Here is a 22,928-nt window from a genome sequence, read left to right as displayed (position 1 = left end):
TTATATGAGATATCTTATAAATTATATGAGATATCTTATAAAAACTGGATTATATAAGATATCTTAAAAATATCATATGAGATATCTTATATATTATAGGAGATATCTTGAAGTAAAACGGCTTGCCATACACATAAGACATTGTGTAATATTTAAAGATTCAATGGACTTTTCTTAGGGAAAAAAAACCTTAACCCCAGATTAATAATTTTGAAATAAATTCTCAACACTGTATTTATTTTCAGAGCCATTCACACAAAGACTGTTTCATAGAATTCCTTTGAGGAAAACTGCACCTAGAGGTAGGGCCCATGTTATACAGAGGACTACAGGTAGGACAGCACAATCCAATATTAATGCAAACCAAGAGACTAAACACAAGAGTAGTGAAACGTCTGGAGAGAATATTCTACCATCTTGCTCTTCATTCTTTAATGTAGATCCCCAGAAAGGTCAGAGTTCATTCAAAAATTTGGAATCAACCGTGGAGGTTCATGATAAAATTTCTGAACAATCATGGTGTAGACAAAAAGTTAGAAATGGCATTGACGAGATATCAAATACTCTCACTGATAATGATGTTAGTTCATCTCTAAATAGTGCTGCAGTTATTCGAGAATATAAGAAAATCATTGAAAATCGTAAAACAAACATTCTGTCACATGCCAGTTTGGGCATAGGGACAAAATCTACAGTAAATACACAGGACATCACTGATAAATCATGTGTGTCTGATATAGAGGTTTGCCAAGGACTTGCAGAACAAAAAAAATGTATGGAAGAGAGAAATAATAATAGTTCCTATCATGTAAATTCTGATACAGTTAAACAAGATAGTCCTAAGATTGCTCTCCCTTCACTTGAAATATTAGTAGCATCTAACACGGAGGAAAGTAGTCCTATGATTGCTCTTTCTTCACTAGAAAAAGTAGTAGCATCTAACACAGAGGAAAGTAGTCCTATGATTGCTCTTTCTTCACTAGAAACAGAAGTAATATCTAACACAGAGGAAAGTAGTCCTATGATTGCTCTTTCTTCACTAGAAACAGAAGTAGTATCTAACACAGAGGAATCTTGTGAGTTTGATAAAGAAAGAGCAGAAAATCAAGATAATGTATCTTGTCATGAAGAAAGAACAGAAAATCAAGATAATGTATCTTGCCATGAAGAAAGAGCAGAAAATCAAGATAATGTATCTTGTCATGAAGAAAGAGCAGAAAATCAAGATAATGTATCTTGTCATGAAGAAAGAACAGAAAATCTGGGTAATGTTTCTTGTAACTTGAATAGTAAGATAGTCGAAGATGATCTTCATGATAGGGATGTACTTGAAGAAACAGTTGAAGATGCCAAGAAGATGACTAACGAAACTGTTACCAAAGAGCCAGAAGTTCAAAAGTTTGTACCGTTGTTATCTGCATCTATAAAAACAGTGAAGAGCAAATCTGAAAGTCAATCTTGGAAAGAGCAGCACAATGATAACAACAAAAAGGAATTAATAAATGTGGAGAGTAAGATTAAGAAAAATGTTAAGGGTAAATCTGTAAATCAATTGTCGAAAAAGCTGCACAATGATAACAACAAAAAGGCATTATTAAATGTGGAGAGTAAGATAAAGAAAAATGCTAAACAAAAGAAAAACATGAATACAGACAATAGTGAAACTGTTCATAAGAATACAAATTTGATTGCAGGCAGTCCTATTGAAACAGGTAAGGAAGGGATAGAAAAATCCAGTAACTGTTCAAATAATGCCATGTTAGAAGGAGTTGCTTCCTACAAAAGATGGCAACATGAAAATTTATTGAAGAAAAAGTCCTTTGTTTCTCCAAAAGAGGATTGCAATAATAATAATAAAACATGTGGTAAAAATGGTGACAATTCAATAGCCATACAAAATCCACATAAAAAACCATGTTATACTTTCGATCAAAAAGAAGATTCAGGCCAAAACAGAAATAAACAAAACAAAATCAAAAAGTGTGGACAGCATCAGGGAGATGTATTTTCCATAGGAGGGAGTGATGATATGAAAGGATCTGAAAATAACAATGCTAGCAGTGATTCACATACACATTTAAATAGTATGTCTCCAATCTTAGAATTACAAGAACCTGATGTTTCACTAGATAACAACTGTTTTAAAAGTCTCCTACCTCCTCTTTTGAGACCAACAGTAACAGTAGAGGCAGAAGTTCATATATCCATGAGAGAAATGGAGAAATTTCAACAGAAGGAAAATAGTTCTGTCCAAGGGCTGCATTCCAATCTTAGTCAATCACAAAATAAGCAGATACAAGAATTACTAGGACAACTTGATATAAGTGATATAGTAGGTACATCAGGTATAAATAGTACACCAGAAAAGATGACGAAAGGCAAAATTAAAAAACAAAAGCGTAAGAAACCTAGAATGGTAAATAAAGGGAAAGAAATGACAAGAACAAGGCATATTAGAAGTTGTGCTCCTACTGTGTTTTATAAAAAAGGCACGAAAAAACTTAGGACAGGAGAAAAGCTTGACACACAGTTTGCAAATAATTTGAGCAAGAACGATCAACTTAATCATCATTTCATGGAACAAGAATTTGGAAAAGTTGAAAAGCATGAATCAATGACCAATAAGGATATCATTGAACATACCACGGAAGGTATCACGGATGTCAATCGTAGTTCACAGAAAATAACCACCATTTCTGCCCCACCACCAGTCACTGGACGTATTATTAGGAAAAATTGTATTATTATGAAGAGAAAAAGGTCTAAAGAAGAAAAAATATCAATGTCTGAACCTCCCCTTAAACTCAGAAAAATAAGTTCAGATGAAAATGGTGCATGCATAAATAACTATTCTGATGAACAACCTGAAATAGCAGCTTTAGATCAAACAATAGAAAATGACAAAAGTGAAGAAAGAAATGCTTTTCTGGAAGATAAGGAATCTGAAAACATCGATGTAGAAAGTTCTGAAATATTGAGTTCAAAAACTGATGTAGCTGAAGTATACAATGAAGACAAAACTGGAAAGGAAAAAGACATTAATAAAGATGTATATTGGAACCACGGTGCAATATCTCAGGTGGAGGAAGGTATTGTTGAGTTACAAGTTGACGAGAGCGATAACATTGAATCTGGTATTGGGTCTGATTCTGATTGCAATAACAGAGATGGTGGAGATTTAAATGGGGAACCAGATTGTGTCAATGTCCTTGGTACCAACAACAATCTTGAAGGTCAAATATCAACTTATGGATTAGATACAAAAATAGATAATATTTTGAAGAGAAGAGATGAAGACCAAGAAAGTGTGGATTTTGAGGAAAGTAGAAATGTAATGAACACAGGATTCAAGAACTCCCCGCATGATGATAGTTTCATAAGTGAATGTTCTAGTCTAAGCAATGAAAACCAAGTGGAATTGAACAGTGAGAAACATCATGATGTAAATCTGCATACTGCAGACATTGAAGAGATGACAGATTTTATAGCTGGTAGAATCAAGGAAAAAGCTGCAAAAAAACATATGAAGTTGGAAAAGGTTTGTTTTTGTTTAGCTTAATTTGTTGTAGCACATCTACTGTTGGTTTACCTACACTTTATTAGGTTTAAGAGCTAATCTGAATATTTCAAATGGCTTATGGTCTAAGGTTTTCTGTCTTGTAAATGTCACTTGACCAACTTCTAATTATTTATGCAACAAAAAATGTGATTGTCATGATTGTTTAGGGCACTTGAAGAAAAATAGGATCGATTGTTAGTAAATGATAAGGTAGGTAGGGAAATAGTAAGCACACATATTTTTCATTTTGGACTTCAATAAAATCATTGGTAACTTTTTGTTCTAAAACTAATTTCTTATTCTACTTTGATTACAAGAGTATCACCTGGAACTCTTTTGTGATTCACTACTAAAAAAAGCTAATAGAATCTTAAAGGAAGGCATGCAAACCCTAAGCTCAAGATTTTTTTCATTTTGGCCTTGAGGTTCATTTGTTTGATTTCTAATTTTACCTTGAGTACATGTGTTTCATCTGTATGAAACACATCAAGACTCTGAGAGACCATTTGATATAAAGCTTTTATACTTGGTGGGATTATTTGTTTTAGTATTCATATGACCATGGACACATTTGAATTTTCTTATAGATTGGAAGAGGTGCAGCAGGATGGGAAGATTCATTAAGGCAAAAACCTAAGAAGACAGAGATATTTCAAGTCAATCCTGCTCCTCAGAAATTACAGTCAAAAGATGCTCAAAACTCTGGTTCTGGAAACAGTGAATTGAATGAAAGGAGTAAAAAAGCTAAACGTGGAAGGCCCAGATTGCATGAGAAGGCCAGTGGAGACCATGAAATTGATCCAACCTTAGAAATAAGAACAGATCACAAATTATCTGATGTAAGTTTTGTTGATCCTGGTCTTTAAATGTAACAATGTAATCTAATTTATGAAAAGGCAAAATAATGAAATTATTATTTCTTGTCATTGTTTAACCCATTGCTTTAAAGTTTAAGTATTGGCACCGTCTAGATTGTCTTGTCCATAGACCAGGTTTATTTAGTCGTAGTCAATCTTACTATTTCTGATAACAATAAGTGGAGGATGAAAAAATTGACTTATTAAGGTCAAAGTCCTGATCAAGTAGATGCAGATTAATGACCATATCCAACCCTCATCTGACTAGTGTTACATATAAATTTATAATATTAAGAGAGGTGTATTGTGTTATATCTTGCAGATCAAGTTAAAGATTTATTGATATTTATCATATGGTTTAGTGAGAAAATGCTCATCATTTAGCTGCCAATGTTTGAAGGTTTAAAGGACAAATGGTTTTTAACCGGATTTTTGTGACAAAAATGTCAGTTATTGATTTGGGGATGTACGGCGGGTGGCCAGGCGGTCGGGCAATCGGGCAGGCAAGCGGGCGGCAATCAAATGTTGTCCGTGCATTAACTCATGAACCGCTCAACCAATGCTTTAAAATTTTAATATGTTGTTACTGACAACTAAATGAAGGTCAAGTTCAATAATGGCGATTTTGATTTTTACCGTTCAGGAGTTATGGTACTTGAAAGATTGAAAAATGGAGTTTCCAGTCGTGTCCGTGCATTTACACATGAAATGTTCTACCAAAGCTTCCCAAATTTTAATATGTTGTTACTGATGACAAAATGGAGGTCAAGTTCAATAATGACGATTTTGACTTTTACTGTTCAGGAGTTATGGTTCTTGAAAGATTGAAAAATGGTGTTTCCAGTCGTGTCCGTGCATTTTCTCATGAACCATTCAACCAAAGCTTTTGAAATTTTTAAATGTTGTTACTGATGACAAAATAGAGGTCAAGTTGAATAATGACGATTTTGACTTTTACCGTTCAGGAGTTATGGTTCTTGAAAGATCGTAAAATGGCGTTTCCATTCACGTTGTTGCATTTACTCATGAACCATTCAATCTAATTATATATAAGCTTTTCAAATTTTAATATGTTGATACTGATGACAAAATGGAGGTCAAATTTGATATTGACGATTTTCACTTGCACCATTCATCAGTAATGGTTCTTGATATATTGGCAGGACACAAATAAATGTTAATAAATCCGGTTTGCTGTGGTTATGACAGCTTCTTGTTATTTTGTAGTTTGAAAATAAATGAAAAATTGATGTCATGTTTCAGTGAGTCTCTATATTATCAACCAATCTTTTCCCACCATGTAATCTCTTGTAGGTATGATTTTAATGCTAATCATCAACATTACTTTCAAACTGAATTAAAATATTTAATCTTATTTTTTCATTTTTTGTTCTATGAGTTTTCTGATTTTTAGGATTCAAACTTTGGGCAAGTAGTTTGGGGTAAGCTAGGAAGACAGCGCTGGTGGCCAGCCATTGTCGTAGAAGGTTATATGGTGCTGAGAAAACAGGCAGAACCTGGTCATTCATGGCTCTTTTGGTTTGGAGATCACAAAATAACGGAGGTAAGAAATAAAAAAAACTTTTCTTCGCAGCCATGCAGAGTGGAAAATTAAGAGAAAAAGTCCAGGTCATGAAGCTGGTGATCATTTGGTCAGATATTGAGTGCAAATTTTTTTTAGTTAACCTTCCTTTATGTCCTCCATAATGGTTTGAACTTTGTTCCAAAGTTGCTGATTTCTGTTGTCCTATATTTCAGTAGCAAGGGGAGAGGGGAGATAATAATGCATTCCAAAATAATACATTGTTTTTGCAACTTTCTCATGATAATCATTCAAAATAGAGGAAAAATCAGTTTTGTCATCTGAAAAATGACCACATAACCCTCCATTTTTAGCTCACCTGACCCATAGGGCCAAGTGAGCTTTACTCATCACTTTGCATCCGTCGAATGCAATCTGTGGTCGTTAACTTTAACAAAAATCTTCTCCTCTGAAACTACTTGGGCCAAATTGAGGGCCTCAGGGAAGATTAGTTTATTGTAACTAACTGAGTTTAATACCCTCTTGGTCCGAGTTCACAGTTATCGTCCTTTGATTTTCGTTGTCCACAAATATAGTCCTTAGTGTAGACAGTGTGTTACTTGTCAATTTTTATTATACCCCTTCCAAAATTATTTCTCCATGTTTTATGCCTCATATAGCAAGTTGGGGGGTGAAATGACACTGTAAAAAAATTTGGGTCATAAATATTAATGTAAAGTAGTGATTAGGTCCAGCTGAAAAGGGTAAAAAATTAGCACTTCGGAAGCTGTCAAAAGATTTCAAGACCCATATTTTGAGTAAGAGCGATGAAGCTTTCTATAATTTTGATATAATTTGTCCCAAAAGTAGTACAACACACTGTAAAAATATTATTGAGAAAGCGCCGGTGGGATTTTTTTAATTTTCATTTATTGTCTAAAAGAAATGCAATACGAAATAACTGTGTACTCGGACCTCTTGTTGTTGTTTAATGAGGGTATTGGGATAGAGGGTGTTTGCTGTTTGTCAACAAAAAACGACAGCCATGGGTACCTAAAGGCTTGCTATAATATTAATGTTTGTCAACTTTATTTAGCTCAATATATGGTCATAAATCTAACAAGTTCGTGCTTGTGTCAATTTCTTTAATCCAGTCATGTTTTTTGGACTAATCTGTTTCACGATTCTTGCGCTTTTGATATCATTGCAGGGGTGTGGAAATGCTATGCCCGACTCGCCCGACTCGTTCATTTGAACAACTGGACAAGTAATTATTTTTGTCTTGGTTGCCCGTGGACAAGTAAAAAAATATACAAGACAAAGTTCAAATCCAACAAAAACATAAAATTAATTTCAAAACGTATAAAGATGTTTAATTTATGTAAAAGAAACCAATGTTCAGCAAGTAAAAACATCAATGTTCATGACGATAAATGTTACATGATACTGGAAATAGATCTATTACCAAAATAAATTAAAAAAAGTATGCGAACCCGAGTCGCGTAACATTGCATTGGCTTTGTCAATTGACCCGGGATTGTCGATTAGGTTTTATCCATCATTTACCGGAAGTGTCATTTCTTTAAATTTTGTATCGAGATTCAGATTGATAAATACTTAATAAAAAGGTGGGCAAGCAAGACAAAAAGAGTCATGAGTCGAGTACAAAACCTTAAATGCAAATGGAGGACACAGTATTTAAAAACAAAAACGGAAGCGAGAATTTCAGACATCGTGGATATCAGATTGCCCCTGGCTATCTATGGAAATTCGGAAAATAAATTAAGTTTTTGTCTTATTTATAGATGAAGTCTTATTTATAGATGAAAGGTCAACATTATTTGTTGTCAAAGGGGAAAATAAAAGGGACGCTTTAATTGCCCATCAAGACAATACTAAATAATGAAGAAAAAACCAAGTGTGTCAGTTGAGAGAAACACCACAAAATCAATAGTTTATCTATTATTTAGTTTACATTTCTTCAATCACTGTCCTCAAATTTAGTATATGTACCTACTGGCTACAATTTTTATTCAAACACTGCTGCAAAATTGTCCTTTACCATGTTTACATGTCATTTCATTGGTTGGTTTGCTGTTAGGTTTCTGTCCCATTGATGTCAACCCATTTCCTACTTTCCTAATTTTTTACACATATAAACAAATAGATTTCATTTATTTGTGATGCACAACAGTGCTAAGTACGAATCATATATTAGCCAACAAGAAATACTTCAATATTTATTGGGATAATCAGGGCAAGTAAAAAAATTTCCGGACAAGTAAAATTTTAGGTTTCACTTGCCCGGGTACAAGTGCTCACAACAAATATTTCCACACCCCTGCATTGAATTTACAGTCCAAATTTCCTGAAACAAAGTCATTGTATAAATTTTAAAAAAAAACGGTTTTCTAATCATTTGTGACATACCGCGATTTGCGTTCATGAACACTGCATTTTACTCGTAACCCGAATATTTCATGCACTTCTCGTAATCAATCTCTATTCTCTGTATATGATGATGTTGTCATCATAGAGCAGAATATGTCAACTTTTTTCAGTTAGATTACTCGAAGAAATACAAAACCAAAATTTGAAACAGGAAGTTTTGAATGAAACGATATTATCGATGGTTACCGGTAACGGACATGAACAAAATCCGTAAATCATAGTTTTTTCAAAATAAAAAAAATCGGGGTGGGCGGGGATGAAAATCTATCAATTAATTTTAATTGGCCTAAGGTAAAATGCAGTTTTTGGTTAATATCTCTGAAACTGAAGCATTTAGAGCAAATCTGACTGGTGGCAAAAAAGTTCATCAGATTTAGACATATCTTCCCTGAAATTTTCAGACAAATCCGACAACCAGTTGTTTGATTGCTGCCCCTGAGTTAGTAATTTTATGGAAATTTTGCAATTTTTTGCTATTATCTTAGATATTATTAAAGTATCTGATGATATCTTATACAGTCGATTCCACTTAATTGCATACCGCTTAATAGCATAATTCGGTTAATTGCATCCTTTTCTCCTGCACAAAACCATTTCCCATTCATCTAATGTTAAATTGTCTGGTTATATGTATAGCCTTACAAGTGGCAATCCGGTTAATTGCATAAAATCAATCGCCAGCTAATATGCTTAGTAAAAACTGACGAGATTTTTGACCAGAAACGGCAATTTGGTAAGTATATTTTTCTTGAATGCATCATAATTTTCGTAATTATTTCACATTTACTTCTGTGTTATTTAAATACAGTTTTAAAACAGTTTCTTTCGTGTTTATATGATTATAAAAAAGCCTCGATGTGTACACAGGTAAAGTTTCCCATATTCTATTTTAAGCCTCAAGGTCATAAAAATGTCAATCAGCTAATTGTTGTAAAAACACAATCTATGATCTTCTAACTCTTTAAAAGGGGTTAATTATTGATTGGATTTCAAACATTTGAATGCCTGCTAATTATCGATCATTATCAAATGTGTAATCTAGTAATTCGGCATATTTATGTTAAATATTACAGGGCATTTATATATGGTTGAAGAATTTTATACATCAATCTTTTATTTTTAATATTTTAGGAAAAGAACATTAACTTCTAATTATCATATTTTCTCACTTACAACACTTGTGTCCAGCAAATAACCTGTGCAGGGCCCCATTACCGGTTAACTGCTTTGCATATACAAAACTAACGAGGTTAAAGTAACGGTGTTACTTCACTGTGCAATCGATAAATACTGCATATCAAAGGCAGTTCATTAAACATTTATTGTTTAAAATGATTATAAACTGTGTAGTATTTTTAAACAGTTTGTTTTAATCAAAGTGTAATAATGTAATTTGTACATCCGGGTCATAGAAACAAATCTTTTTTTAGAACAATTTATTTTTCGTATCTCATGTAGGAAAAGTCGGTACATAAATAATCTAAAACAAAATGTGTTTATAAACTTTATTGAAAGAATACACAATGAAATAAAATGTATGACACTAGACAAATAACTTTTATTAGAATAAATAAGCATTCAATATGTTGAAGTGGATTATGAACGTTCATCTTTCTTCAGGGATTTCCTTTACTGATCTGCAATATCGATGATATTTGACTCTGTTATTTGTCATTTTGGATATATATAAGCATATTGCATTATTGCATAATTTCATCTTACAAATAGGCTATGCAAATAACCGGAATCTACTGTACTATAAAGTATGATTTTAACCTTATTTACATGATTTCCAAAGCATCAGTAAATACAGTTTCATACGCCTGTCAAAATTTTGACGGGACTTATTGTGGTATACATATGTCCGTCTATTTGTCTGTTTGTCCGGCGTAAACATGTCGCACTATAACTTGAGAATGACTTATTCAAATTTCATGAAACTTGATAAAGTTGTTTCTTGTGATGTTCAAACAATCTGAATACTTTTTGGTGAAAATAAGATTAAAACGTTTTGAGTTACGTGACTTTGTAACTAAGACAGCGGTGTGTTTTTTACATGTTATCTCAAAAACAATTTATGATTATTGCTTTAAACTTTACACACTTCTTAGTTATATTAAATTTTAAGATCTGAATACTTTTTGGTGATGATTCAAATTTTTTATTTTTGAGTAATTGAGTATTTTGTTAAAAAAAAACGGGAGGGGGGGGTTACATGTCGTGCCATATGGACCATAATTTGCTATTGGGCTCCGTTTCCTATAACTATAGAAAAGTGATAAAATGTGAATTACTGTAAGAAAAGTTGTAACTACATCTAAAGATGCCATTATTTTTATCAACATACAAGTGTATGCTACTCTTCCCTAGAAAAAAAATTGAAATTAACAAATTTCAAAGATTATACGACCGTATTTGTGTGTCGTTTCTCGCGTTACTTTTCGCGTCCGAAGTGCATAACGCTGACTAATTTATAGATAATCGTCACCGGCAAATTCGTAATTTTTGCATTAAAATAACAAAGAACATCGACCAATAAGAATAGTGAGAAGAAAATGCCGAGAACTATAAGTATTTCTGTAGCAGGTGTAAGAACACTGTCGTTATTTTGGTTTCCCATTTCGTAACGCACATTTTAGATGGTTTAATCTGCTTTGTTGTAAAAGAATTCTTTGCAACAATATGCAAATACGAACTCTCGCGAGATGTTCAAACAGGTAAATCAGAGATGATTTACATTCTTGTTTTGTTCTTCGTAATAATTCAGTTAGAAAATGACGTTATCGTTATGCGTTACATTTCACACGAAACAGAAGTCCATTTATTTATTAAAATTGTTTTTGTCGTTAAGTTCTAATCATTTCCGGTCATACGTGAAACATGTGACTAACATGTGATCACGCCCTTACAGCCGGATATACGAAATACTAGGTCTAAACATTGTATTTGTTTCCAACGGGATGTAAGCAAACATAATCTGTAGGCTTGTTTCTTCTTGTTTAAAAAAGGAAAATACAATTTTCAAAGAGATTGCGACGGGGGTCTATTATTTTTCCTATGTGCATAATGTTACATACGATCTTGTGTGAAAATAAATGCCCAATGACTTGACAAAATCGATTTCAGATTTAACACACTTCGTTTCCCAATAACGATGTAAAGGGTCCTTGGAAAATTCAATCGAAATTACGTCTCCTATCATGGTGCTGATGTTCGTTGGATTGATTTAGCTTCAACAGTAAATATTACTGGATATTTTAGGTGAATAAAGATAATTTAATAAAAAATACATGTTAATGTACCGTTACACTTGGAATGTACAAAGTTGGTATCTTTGTCACATTTTTAATTAATTTTTTAGCTCACCTGTGAGCTTTTCTCATCACTTGGCGTCCGTCGTCCGTCGTCGTCGTCCGTCGTCGTTAACTTTTACAAAAATCTTCTCCTCTGAAACTACTGGGCCAAATCAAACCAAACTTGGCCACAATCATCATTGGGGTATCTAGTTTAAAAAATGTGTGGCGTGACCCGGTCAACCAACCAAGATGGCTGCCACGGCTAAAAATAGAACATAGGGGTAAAATGCAGTTTTTGGCTTATAACTCAAAAACCAAAGCATTTAGAGCAAATCTGACATGGGGTAAAAATGTTTATCAGGTCAAGATCTATCTGCCCTGAAATTTTCAGATGAATCGGTCAATCGGTTGTTGGGTTGCTGCCCCTGAATTGGTAATTTTGAAGAAATTTTGCTGTTTTTGGTTATTATCTTGAATATTATTATAGTTAGAGATAAACTGTAAACAGCAATAATGTTCAGCAAAGTAAGATCTACAAATAAGTCAACATGACCAAAATGGTCAGTTGACCCGTTTAGGAGTTATTGCCCTTTATAGTCAATTTTTAACCATTTTTCGTTAATTAAAGTAATCTTTTACAAAAATCTTCTCCTCTGAAACTACTTGGCCAAATTAATCCAAACTTGGCCACAATCATCTTTGGGGTATCTAGTTTAAAAAATGTGTGGCGTGACCTGGTCAACCAACCAAGATGGCCGCCACGGCTAAAAATAGAACAAAGGGGTAAAATGCAGTTTTTGGCTTATAACTCAAAAACCAAAGCATTTTGAGGAAATCTGACATGGGATAAAAATGTTTATCAGGTCAAGATCTATCTGCCCTAAAATTTTCAGATGAATCGGTCAATCGGTTGTTGGGTTGCTGCCCCTGAATTGGTAATTTTTAGGAAATTTTGCTGTTTTTGGTTATTATCTTGAATATTATTATAGATAGAGATAAACTGTAAACAGCAATAATGTTCAGCAAAGTAAGATCTACAAATAAGTCAACATGACCAAAATGGTCAGTTGACCGGTTTAGGAGTTATTGCCCTTTATAGTCAATTTTTAACCATTTTTCGTAAATTAAAGTAATCTTTTACAAAAATCTTCTCCTCTGAAACTACTTGGCCAAATTAATCCAAACTTGGCCACAATCATCTTTGGGGTATCTAGTTTAAAAAATGTGTGGCGTGACCTGGTCAACCAACCAAGATGGCCGCCACCGCTAAAAATAGAACATAGGGGTAAAATGCAGTTTTTGGCTTATAACCCAAAAACCAAAGCATTTTGAGGAAATCTGACAGGGGATAAAAATGTTTATCAGGTCAAGAACTATCTGCCCTGAAATTTTCAGATGAATCGGTCAATCGGTTGTTGGGTTGCTGCCCCTGAATTGGTAATTTTGAAGAAATTTTGCTGTTTTTGGTTATTATCTTGAATATTATTATAGTTAGAGATAAACTGTAAACAGCAATAATGTTCAGCAAAATAAGATCTACAAATAAGTCAACATGACCTAAATGGTCAATTGACCCCTTAAGGAGTTATTGCCCTTTATAGTCAATTTTTAACAATTTTCATTAATTTGGTAAATTTATGTAAATTTTTACCAAATATAGTTCTCTGTTACTAATGGGCAAAGTTCATGATAGATATAATTGTAAGAAGCAAAATCATTCAGTAAAGTAAGAACTTCAAACACATCACCATCACCAAAATACAATTTTGTCATGAATCCATTTGTGTCCTTTGTTTAATATGCACATAGACCAAGGTGAGCGACACAGGCTCTTTAGAGCCTCTAGTTTTATTCATGTTCTGCAAACACTTATCAGAAACGCAATAAACTTGTCAAAGGAAAAGTAAACTTTTACCATGCATGACTTGAAAGGAAGTACTTTATTGATTTTAGCCCACTAAAGTAGGTTAAAATGTGGAAACCATGTAGATGGTGTACAGGTCACAAATATCACATGGTGCCTATTTTAAAGATGCTAATTCCAAGTTAAAAGTTGTTTTCTTTACTGGATTTAAAGAATTTTACATTCCCAATGATTTGGAATAAATTGTATATAACTGGAATTTCAAAACCAAATATAAATACATTTTTAGCTCACCTGGCCCGAAGGGCCAAGTGAGCTTTTCCCATCACTTTGCGTCCGTCGTCGTCGTCGTCCGTCGTCTGTCGTCCGTCGTCGTTAACTTTTACAAAAATCTTCTCCTCTGAAACTACTGGGCCAAATTGAACCAAACTTGGCCACAATCATCATTGGGGTATCTAGTTTAAAAAATGTGTGGCGTGACCCGGTCAACCAACCAAGATGGCCGCCACGGCTAAAAATAGAACATAGGGGTAAAATGCAGTTTTTGGCTTATAACTCAAAAACCAAAGCATTTAGAGGAAATCTGATATGGGGTAAATATGTTTATCAGGTCAAGATCTATCTGCCCTGAAATTTTCAGATGAATCGGTCAACCCGTTGTTGGGTTGCTGCCCCTGAATTGGTCATTTTGAGGAAATTTTGCTGTTTTGGGTTATTATCTTGAATATTATTATAGATAGAGATAAACTGTAAACAGCAATAATGTTCGGCAAAGTTAGATTTACAAATAAGTCAACATGACCGAAATGGTCAGTTGACCCCTTAAGGAGTTATTGCCCTTTATATTCAATTTTTAACCGTTTTTCATAAATCTAAGTAATCTTTTACAAAAATCTTCTCCTCTGAAACTACTGGGCCAAATTAATCCAAACTTGGCCACAATCATCATTGGGGTATCTAGTTTAAAAAATGTGTGGCGTGACCCGGTCAACCAACCAAGATGGCCGCCATGGCTAAAAATAGAACATAGGGGTAAAATGCAGTTTTTGGCTTATAACTCAAAAACCAAAGCATTTAGAGGAAATCTGACATGGGGTAAATATGTTTATCAGGTCAAGATCTATCTGCCCTGAAATTTTCAGATGAATCGGTCAACCCGTTGTTGGGTTGCTGCCCCTGAATTGGTCATTTTGAGGAAATTTTGCTGTTTTTGGTTATTATCTTGAATATTATTATAGATAGAGATAAACTGTAAACAGCAATAATGTTCTGCAAAGTTAGATTTACAAATAAGTCAACATGACCGAAATGGTCAGTTGACCCCTTAAGGAGTTATTGCCCTTTATATTCAATTTTTAACCGTTTTTCATAAATCTAAGTAATCTTTTACAAAAATCTTCTCCTCTGAAACTACTGGGCCAAATTAATCCAAACTTGGCCACAATCATCTTTGGGGTATCTAGTTTAAAAAATGTGTGGCGTGACCCGGTCAACCAACCAAGATGACCGCCACGGCTAAAAATAGAACATAGGGGTAAAATGCAGTTTTTGGCTTATAACTCAAAAACCAAAGCATTTAGAGGAAATCTGACATGGGGTAAATATGTTTATCAGGTCAAGATCTATCTGCCCTGAAATTTTCAGATGAATCGGTCAACCTGTTGTTGGGTTGCTGACCCTGAATTGGTAATTTTGAGGAAATTTTGCCGTTTTTGGTTATTATCTTGAATATTATTATAGATAGAGATAAACTGTAAACAGCAATAATGTTCGGCAAAGTTAGATTTACAAATAAGTCAACATGACCGAAATGGTCAGTTGACCCCTTAAGGAGTTATTGCCCTTTTTATTCAATTTTTAACCGTTTTTCATAAATCTAAGTAATCTTTTACAAAAATCTTCTCCTCTGAAACTACTGGACCAAATTAATCCAAAGTTGGCCACAATCATCTTTGGGGTATTTAGTTTAAAAAATGTGTGGCATGACCCGGTCAACCAACCAAGATGGCCACCACGGCTAAAAATAGAACATAGGGGTAAAATGCAGTTTTTGGCTTATAACTCAAAAACCAAAGCATTTAGAGGAAATCTGACATGGGGTAAATATGTTTATCAGGTCAAGATTTATCTGCCCTGAAATTTTCAGATGAATCGGTCAACCTGTTGTTGGGTTGCTGCCCCTGAATTGGTCATTTTGAGGAAATTTTGCTGTTTTTGGTTATTATCTTGAATATTATTATAGATAGAGATAAACTGTAAACAGCAATAATGTTCATCAAAGTAAGATTTACAAATAAGTCAACATGACCGAAATGGTCAGTTGACCCCTTTAGGAGTTATTGCCCTTTATAGTCAATTTTTAACCATTTTTCGTAAATCTTAGTTATCTTTTACAAAAATCTTCTCCTCTGAAACTACTGGGCCAAATTAATTCAAACTTAACCACAATCATCTTTGAGGTACCTTGTTTGAAAAATGTGTCCGATGACCTGGCCTTCCAACCAAGATGGCCACCACGGCTAAAAATAGAACAGGGGTAAAATGTAGTTTTTTGCTTATAACTCTGAAACCAAATCATTTAGAGGAAATCTGACAAGGAGTTAAATTGTTAATCAAGTCAATATATATCTGCCCTGAAATATTCAAATGAATTGGACAACCAGTTGTTGGGTTGCTGCCCTCCAATTGGTAATTTTTAAAGAAATTTTGCTGTTTTTGGTTATTATCTTGAATACTATTATAGATAGCGATAAACTGTAAACAGCGATAATGTTCATCAAAGTAAGATCTATAAATAAGTCCACATGACCTAAATGGTCAATTGACCCCTTAAGGAGTTATTGCCCTTTATAGTCAATTTTTAACAATTTTCATTAATTTGGTAAATTTATGTAAACTTTTACCAAATATTTTTCTCTGTTACTAATGGGCAAAGTTCATTATAGATATAATTGTAAGAAGCAAGAATGTTCAGTAAAGTAAGAACTTCAAACACATCACCATCACCAAAATACAATTTTGTCATGAATCCATTTGTGTCCTTTGTTTAATATGCACATAGACCAAGGTGAGCGACACAGGCTCTTTAGAGCCTCTAGTTTTGGCTAAAACATCAAGATACAACGATTATGGTATCCTGTATCAATGAAGAAAATACGGAAATTCCTGAATAAATTGTACTAATTGTTTTCAAAACAAGCACATATTTAGGAGTTTTATAATACTGTTACATTTAAGATGGATTTTAAGAAAAAGTATACTGTTCAGATCATTTTAAGCAGATTTTGCAATAAAATAAAACTAAAAAAATGCTTTCGGTTTCTCATGGTTTCCTGGCGCGTTTAAAAAAAGCTTTGATTTAACATTGAAAATAGATTTTAAATATTAACATGAAGCAAGTAACACTAGTAATGGTGTTCATTTATGTCTTGAAATATTTTGTGCAAAATAAAGAAAATAAAGATTGGTTTCCCGTTTTGTTTCCTGTCACGTAAACGGTGAATCAAAATGTATTAATTTTTTCTCGAAAAACTCAATTGTTCCATTAATACTATTCTAACATCAACACAACCCACAGAATAAAAGTTCAAGTTTTAGAACTTATAAAAAAGGATACAAAAAGAAACCAAAGACCGAATACCAAATTATGGTCCATATCTCAAAAACGATTCATGATTATTGCTTAAAACTTTCAACACTTCTTAGTTATATTAAATTTTAAGATCTGAATACTTTTTGGTGATGATTCAAATTCTATATTTTTGAGTAATTGAGTATTTTGTTATAAAAAAAAAAGGGGGGGGAGGAGGGGAGTGATACATGTCATGCCGTATCTCAAAAACGATTTATTATTATTGCTTAAAACTTTACACACTTCTTAGTTATATTAATCTATAGATTTCTATATTTTTATGCCCCACCTATGATAGAAGAGGGGCATTATGTTTTCTGGTCTGTGCGTCTGTTCGTCTGTCCGGCCGTTCGTCCCGCTTCAGGTTAAAAATTTTGGTCAAGGTAGCTTTGGATGAAGTAAGTCCAATCAACTTGAAACTTAGTATACATGTTCCCTATAATATGATCTTTCTAAATTTAATGCCAAATTAAAGTTTTGACCCCAATTTCATGGTCCACTAAACATAGAAAATGATAGTACAAGTTTCAGGTTAAAGATTTGGTGAAGGTAGTTTTGGATGAAGTTGAAGTCCAATCAACTCGAAACTTAGTATACATGTTCCCTATGATATGATCTTTCTAATTTTAATGCCAAGTTTTTACCCCAATTTCATGGTCCACTAAACATAGAAAATGATAGTGCAAGTGGGGCATCCGTGTACTATGGACACATTCTTGTTTGGTGATGATTCAAAATTTTATTTTAGAAATATTGAGTTTTTTGTTTAAAAAAAAGGGGGGGGGGGTTTCCACATGTCTCACTGTATCTCAGAAACTATTTATGATTATTGCATCAAACTTACACACAAGACAACAGGCGTATCACATGCTCATGGCGCAGCTGTTTACTGTCCTTTTGCAATTGACTATGAACTACTTCATGAAAGTTATATCGAAATTGTCAGAAAAAAATTAATATTGTCAAGAAAAATGTCTACTGCTTTAGGATATCACAAAATTTTGATTGCTTTCAGTCTTCATCTTAGGGACTTTCTTGTAGGCATATACAACTAGAAATATTTCTTTCAGTTTCAAAGTAGTTTATATTAGTTTTTTGGAAAAGTACTGAAAAATTAAATATTTTGTTATTACATGAAAAATGCAAATTTGAAACTGAAATGTCTTACAAGTAAGTCATGAAGGTATATTTGTCTTAATAAGTTTCAATAATGCATATTAGAATTGACTGTACCAAAATTATTAATTTCTGTATCAGATGCCAATTAAGGCCACGGTTTTTTAATTTGTTGGTTTACGGATTTTCTCCATGAAAAAGTCGGGTCGGTCGGTCGGGAAAAAAATAAAAAAAATACCTTTCAAGACAGAAAACTGTTATGCAAAATAAATATATATTTCACCTTTCTAATAATATGTTTGTTATCCTATTTTGTCATCATTTCTTAAATTTTAGTTTAATGAAATATTTTTGCTCAGTTGTAATAAAAATTGCATGACATTGCCTAATAATTTCCCGTAAAAAAGGGGGTGCACGGACAAAGACGTAATTAAATTTCATAAAGGAAGACAAATTCACATAGCTCTTAATCAATTCCAGAAAACTTGGTTAATAATGATCTTCAAGAACGAAAACTGATAAAGAAATAAATGTAAAAGCGTGGTAAGAAAATAATTTTCAACACACGCGTCAAAAACGTAAGACTCGTCCACTGGAAAAAACGAGAATATCGGGTTAATCTGTTGTCACGCATTCCCGTTTTTATCCAAATGGGCAAAGTTTTTTTATTATCTATGAAACAAGAAAATTTTAAATGATCTGTTAATATTCAGTACTTTAACTTGATGTCCTGAACTTCCACCTGTCCACATTTGGACAAGTCTATTTCTATGAGAAAATGCATCTTACGGACTGTTGACAAATAAGAGAAACGAACTTATTGTGTAATTGGTTTTAAACACGGGTTTCGTTCCACAAAAATATTTGTCCAAACGACATGTCAAGGTCATTAATAATTGATTTATCTATTTTTAGAAACGTAAACTGGAAGTTTCATTTTTTCACAATAGAAAGTGTTATCAATTCTGTTAGTGATTAATGCATTTCATTTTATAAAAAAAAGGCTAATTTATTTATTTTTCAGGGATAATGCATTTGTTAGGGTCGGCGGGAATGAAAAAGCATGAAAAGTCAATTTTATTTTTATTCTGGAAATAGGCAAAATCAGGTTGGAGGATCCGTAAACCAACAAATTAAAAAATCCTGGCCTAATGTAAAAGACAAATTATTCATCTTTCACTATATTAATTTTCAGGTTTCCAGGGAGAGAATTGTTCCATTTGTTGCTAATTTTACTAGAATGTATGAAGGTAAAACTATAGGAAACCTCTTCAAACATGGAGTAGAAGAAGCAATCAAGGTACATACTTGTACTTTTACAAAATTATAGATAACTACTAGTTATTTGAGTATAAAGGTTTACTTAAATTGACAAGATTTTAAGTTTTCTCAAGTGATTGATGTAATTATGCCACATTCATTTACAAGAGCTACAAATAAAATGTATCATAACTTTTAAGTCCCATTATTTTCAAAAATCATAAAAGAAATTGGTTCTGTATAGATTACTGGTGTTTCCATTTATGTGTTCTGCTGACATCGATTTTGAAATTGTAAAAGTGCGGAGACAATTTTGATATTCTTCAGGTTTGTGCAGAAAGATGTAACTACAATGATTCTACAAACCAACTTTTGGATTGGGCATCAAAAGGATTTTTAGAAGAAAATACTTCTTCCCCATTTGATAGCAGTGTTTTTCTTCCTTCAAAAGGTAAATAGTTACAGTAGCTGAATGGTTTCTTGCCTGAAATCAGTAAAACATTTAATTGTTCATGAATTTTTCTTAGTGCAGTCAAACCTGGTCACCTCGTTTCAGCAGTCATCTGCCTCAAATGTTCACTTTCAATTGAAATAGTGTAAATCAATCACAAAGACATTAACAAAAACAAGTAAACATTGACAAAAGAAATAAATTTGATCTATGACACAATATAATTACAATATTAATTTTAAAAAAAAGGGGGAGATGTTAAACAATATCAGAAAGACAAATATAACCTTGGACAAAAAGGGGGAGATTGAAATAATGTACACTGATAAATATAATAATTTTGTTGTAAGAAGTACATGGAGTACGGAAATATTTTTTACAAAATAAATATATTTGTTGTTCACAGTACCAGAACTTGATTGAATTTATTGTCATACTAAATTTATACTTATTAAAGGTATGCAAAGTGTATCATGTCTTTTGGGTTTCTGTTTTCTGGGTTCCTATCTTGTTGACCTTTACCCCACATCTATACAGGATAGGGCCGAGTGGTCTAAGTAGTTACTACTGTAATCACTAGCCAGTCAACACTGAGGTTGTGAGTTCGAATCCCGCTTGTACGACTCCAATCTTAATTGACTAGGATTGTCAGTTTTCCTATTGAAGGTCAATGGTTTTCTCTGGGCACTCCAGCTTCCTCCACCAATAAAAACTGACCGCCGCAAAATAGCCTAAATGTGGTGCTTAAAAGTGGCGTTAAACACCAAAAATCAATCAATCAATCTATACAGGATATTATTTATCTGTAGAAAAACCTTTGTCAGATTTTGTCTTGGAGGCTATCAGTGAATTGAGATCAACAATGAGAAGGAATATAGATGACAGTGATGATGAAAATGATAATTTAAAACCAAGTGACCAAGGTAAATATCTTACCTGTTATTTATTACATGTATACAATGTTACAAGTCTGAAGCAAAAATGATAGTTAGTGCTTTATACCAATCAACCATGCTGCTATAACAGTTATTCAGTTAAATAATTCATCAGTAACTTCCCCAAAGGCCGAATAAATAAGCCAGGTTCAGTAACTTCCATGAAACTTGCCAACTTAGGGTTTAACTCTAAATGAGATGCATTATTGCATTCCTGAAATTCTACAAATTGTATAATATAATATAATATAATTGAGAGTAAATGGATATTATCTTATCTTGAGGCATACATGTGATTCTTCCGGCGGGAGTCAAAATCTCCCGCTTTTCAGACCCTCTTCCGTCCCTCCCGTTAAAATTTTAAATCTTCCGCTTTTGAAAATGTCAACCTCGTAAAATTTTCAATACACATTTTTGTTTACAAAATCGATAGGGACAGAGAAAAAGTCTGAGAAACTCGAAATTGATATGGGAAAAGTCCGAGAAAAACGGAAATTTCCTGTTGTGTCAAAACAAAACATGAGGTCATAAAATAGGTAAAATCAGCCTAAGGTGTTTAGGATTAAACTGTTTATACAGCAATAAATTAAAGATAATAGGCAATTACCTGGTTACAAGCCTGGTTGATTAAAAGTGAAATACTGACAAAGGATTAAATTGACTAATTGTACAAGTTGTATAAACAACGATGCAATTCACTATGTGATGCTGTTGAAAACATGGAACATTTACTGAACCTCAAAGACAAATGAAATCAACTCAAATATGATATTTATGGCTAGTTCTCTATCCAAGCCAATGGAATACCTATATAAGTATAGTTGTCTTGGAAATTTTAGAATTTGACAAAATGCAAACTGTTTTTTTATCACCAAATCCCAGCAGCAAATAAAAGAAGACCAAATATCTAGCCCAATTCAACTCTGTCTTGAGATTTGATTTCAAATGGTGCAGATCCAGTACCAAGGGTCAAGACCATGCTTACTACACTTCATGCAAAGCTGACTATGATGGCCCCAATGACTTGACCACACTTATGGAGACAGCTACCAACCAGCAAGCCTACATATCTATCAATTTAACACCTTCTGTTACAAGCCAGTAGTGGTACCAAAGTTGACAATTTAGCTTTATCAGAGATACTTTTTGCCAACTATGTATGATGGCTGATCACTTTATTTTGAATTATACATAATGAATAAATTTTTGAAAACCCCTTATCTTCTATTTTTATCAAGTATCAGGTGTTGAAAGGTATGGAATTATTGTTCCTTTAACCAAAAAAAAAGGAAGATATGCAGTTTAAACACACAAAAAAATCATTGCGTACGTCGATAAAAGGTCAATAATAAATCTCCAGTTTTGAGACCTAAACTCCAGCTGAAAATTTCCAAATCTCCAGTTGTGGCTTGACAACTCTGTCACATGTATGTTGAGGTGTTTCATGCATTACTTTACTTACTGCATAATTCCATATCACAAAGTTAACATTGTGTAATTTTGATAAGGGATATAAAAAAATATGTTTTTTATCCAGGTGATGCCCTTGATGAAGTAAAAAGCAAAGAAAGAAAACTTGAAGGTATGACTTTACTTTTTTCATTATTGTTAATGGCCCTTAATCAGCTATTCATATCACATAATTTTTGGAGTCTGTTGCCCTTTTCAGCTTTGACTGCAGGTAAACATTACGGGCGATATCTTTTTGTGCCAAAAATTAACTCATTTGTGCCACAACTTAATTGCGCCAATACTTCTTTTTCGCCACCTAATTTTCAAAACTATAGGTATCATTTGCGCCAATAAAATAATCATCCTAATAAAATTATCTCGCTTTCTGGCTCGTTACACAACACAAAGTCATCATCTTTGTTTGTAACAACACCAATATCATCCAATATTCTGTGAAATTCTGCTTGACTTTTAGGTTGAGCAGTTTTATTCTCTCCATATACATTGACTGACGCACATATTTTAAATCTTTCT

General features: G+C 33.2%; 1 protein-coding gene across 2 annotated transcripts in view; it reads left to right on the top strand.

Annotated features, from left to right (window-relative positions):
• The window catches only part of LOC139517271 (putative leucine-rich repeat-containing protein DDB_G0290503), a 69,588-nt gene that overhangs the window by 27,019 nt on the left and 19,641 nt on the right, over window positions 1-22,928 (top strand). For both annotated transcript variants that reach the window (XM_071308161.1, XM_071308162.1), the window contains exons 4-10: window positions 246-3,538; window positions 4,147-4,398; window positions 5,831-5,980; window positions 19,492-19,596; window positions 19,884-20,007; window positions 20,817-20,930; window positions 22,480-22,524. In XM_071308161.1, coding sequence (XP_071164262.1) covers window positions 246-3,538; window positions 4,147-4,398; window positions 5,831-5,980; window positions 19,492-19,596; window positions 19,884-20,007; window positions 20,817-20,930; window positions 22,480-22,524 — 4,083 coding nt within the window. The remainder of the gene's footprint in view (window positions 1-245; window positions 3,539-4,146; window positions 4,399-5,830; window positions 5,981-19,491; window positions 19,597-19,883; window positions 20,008-20,816; window positions 20,931-22,479; window positions 22,525-22,928) is intronic.

This window comes from Mytilus edulis, chromosome 3, assembly GCF_963676685.1.
Source record: "Mytilus edulis chromosome 3, xbMytEdul2.2, whole genome shotgun sequence".
Taxonomy (NCBI): Eukaryota; Metazoa; Mollusca; class Bivalvia; order Mytilida; family Mytilidae; genus Mytilus; species Mytilus edulis.
The sequence above is the reverse complement of the archived record's forward strand: the minus strand, read 5'-3'. Positions and strand labels throughout refer to the sequence as shown.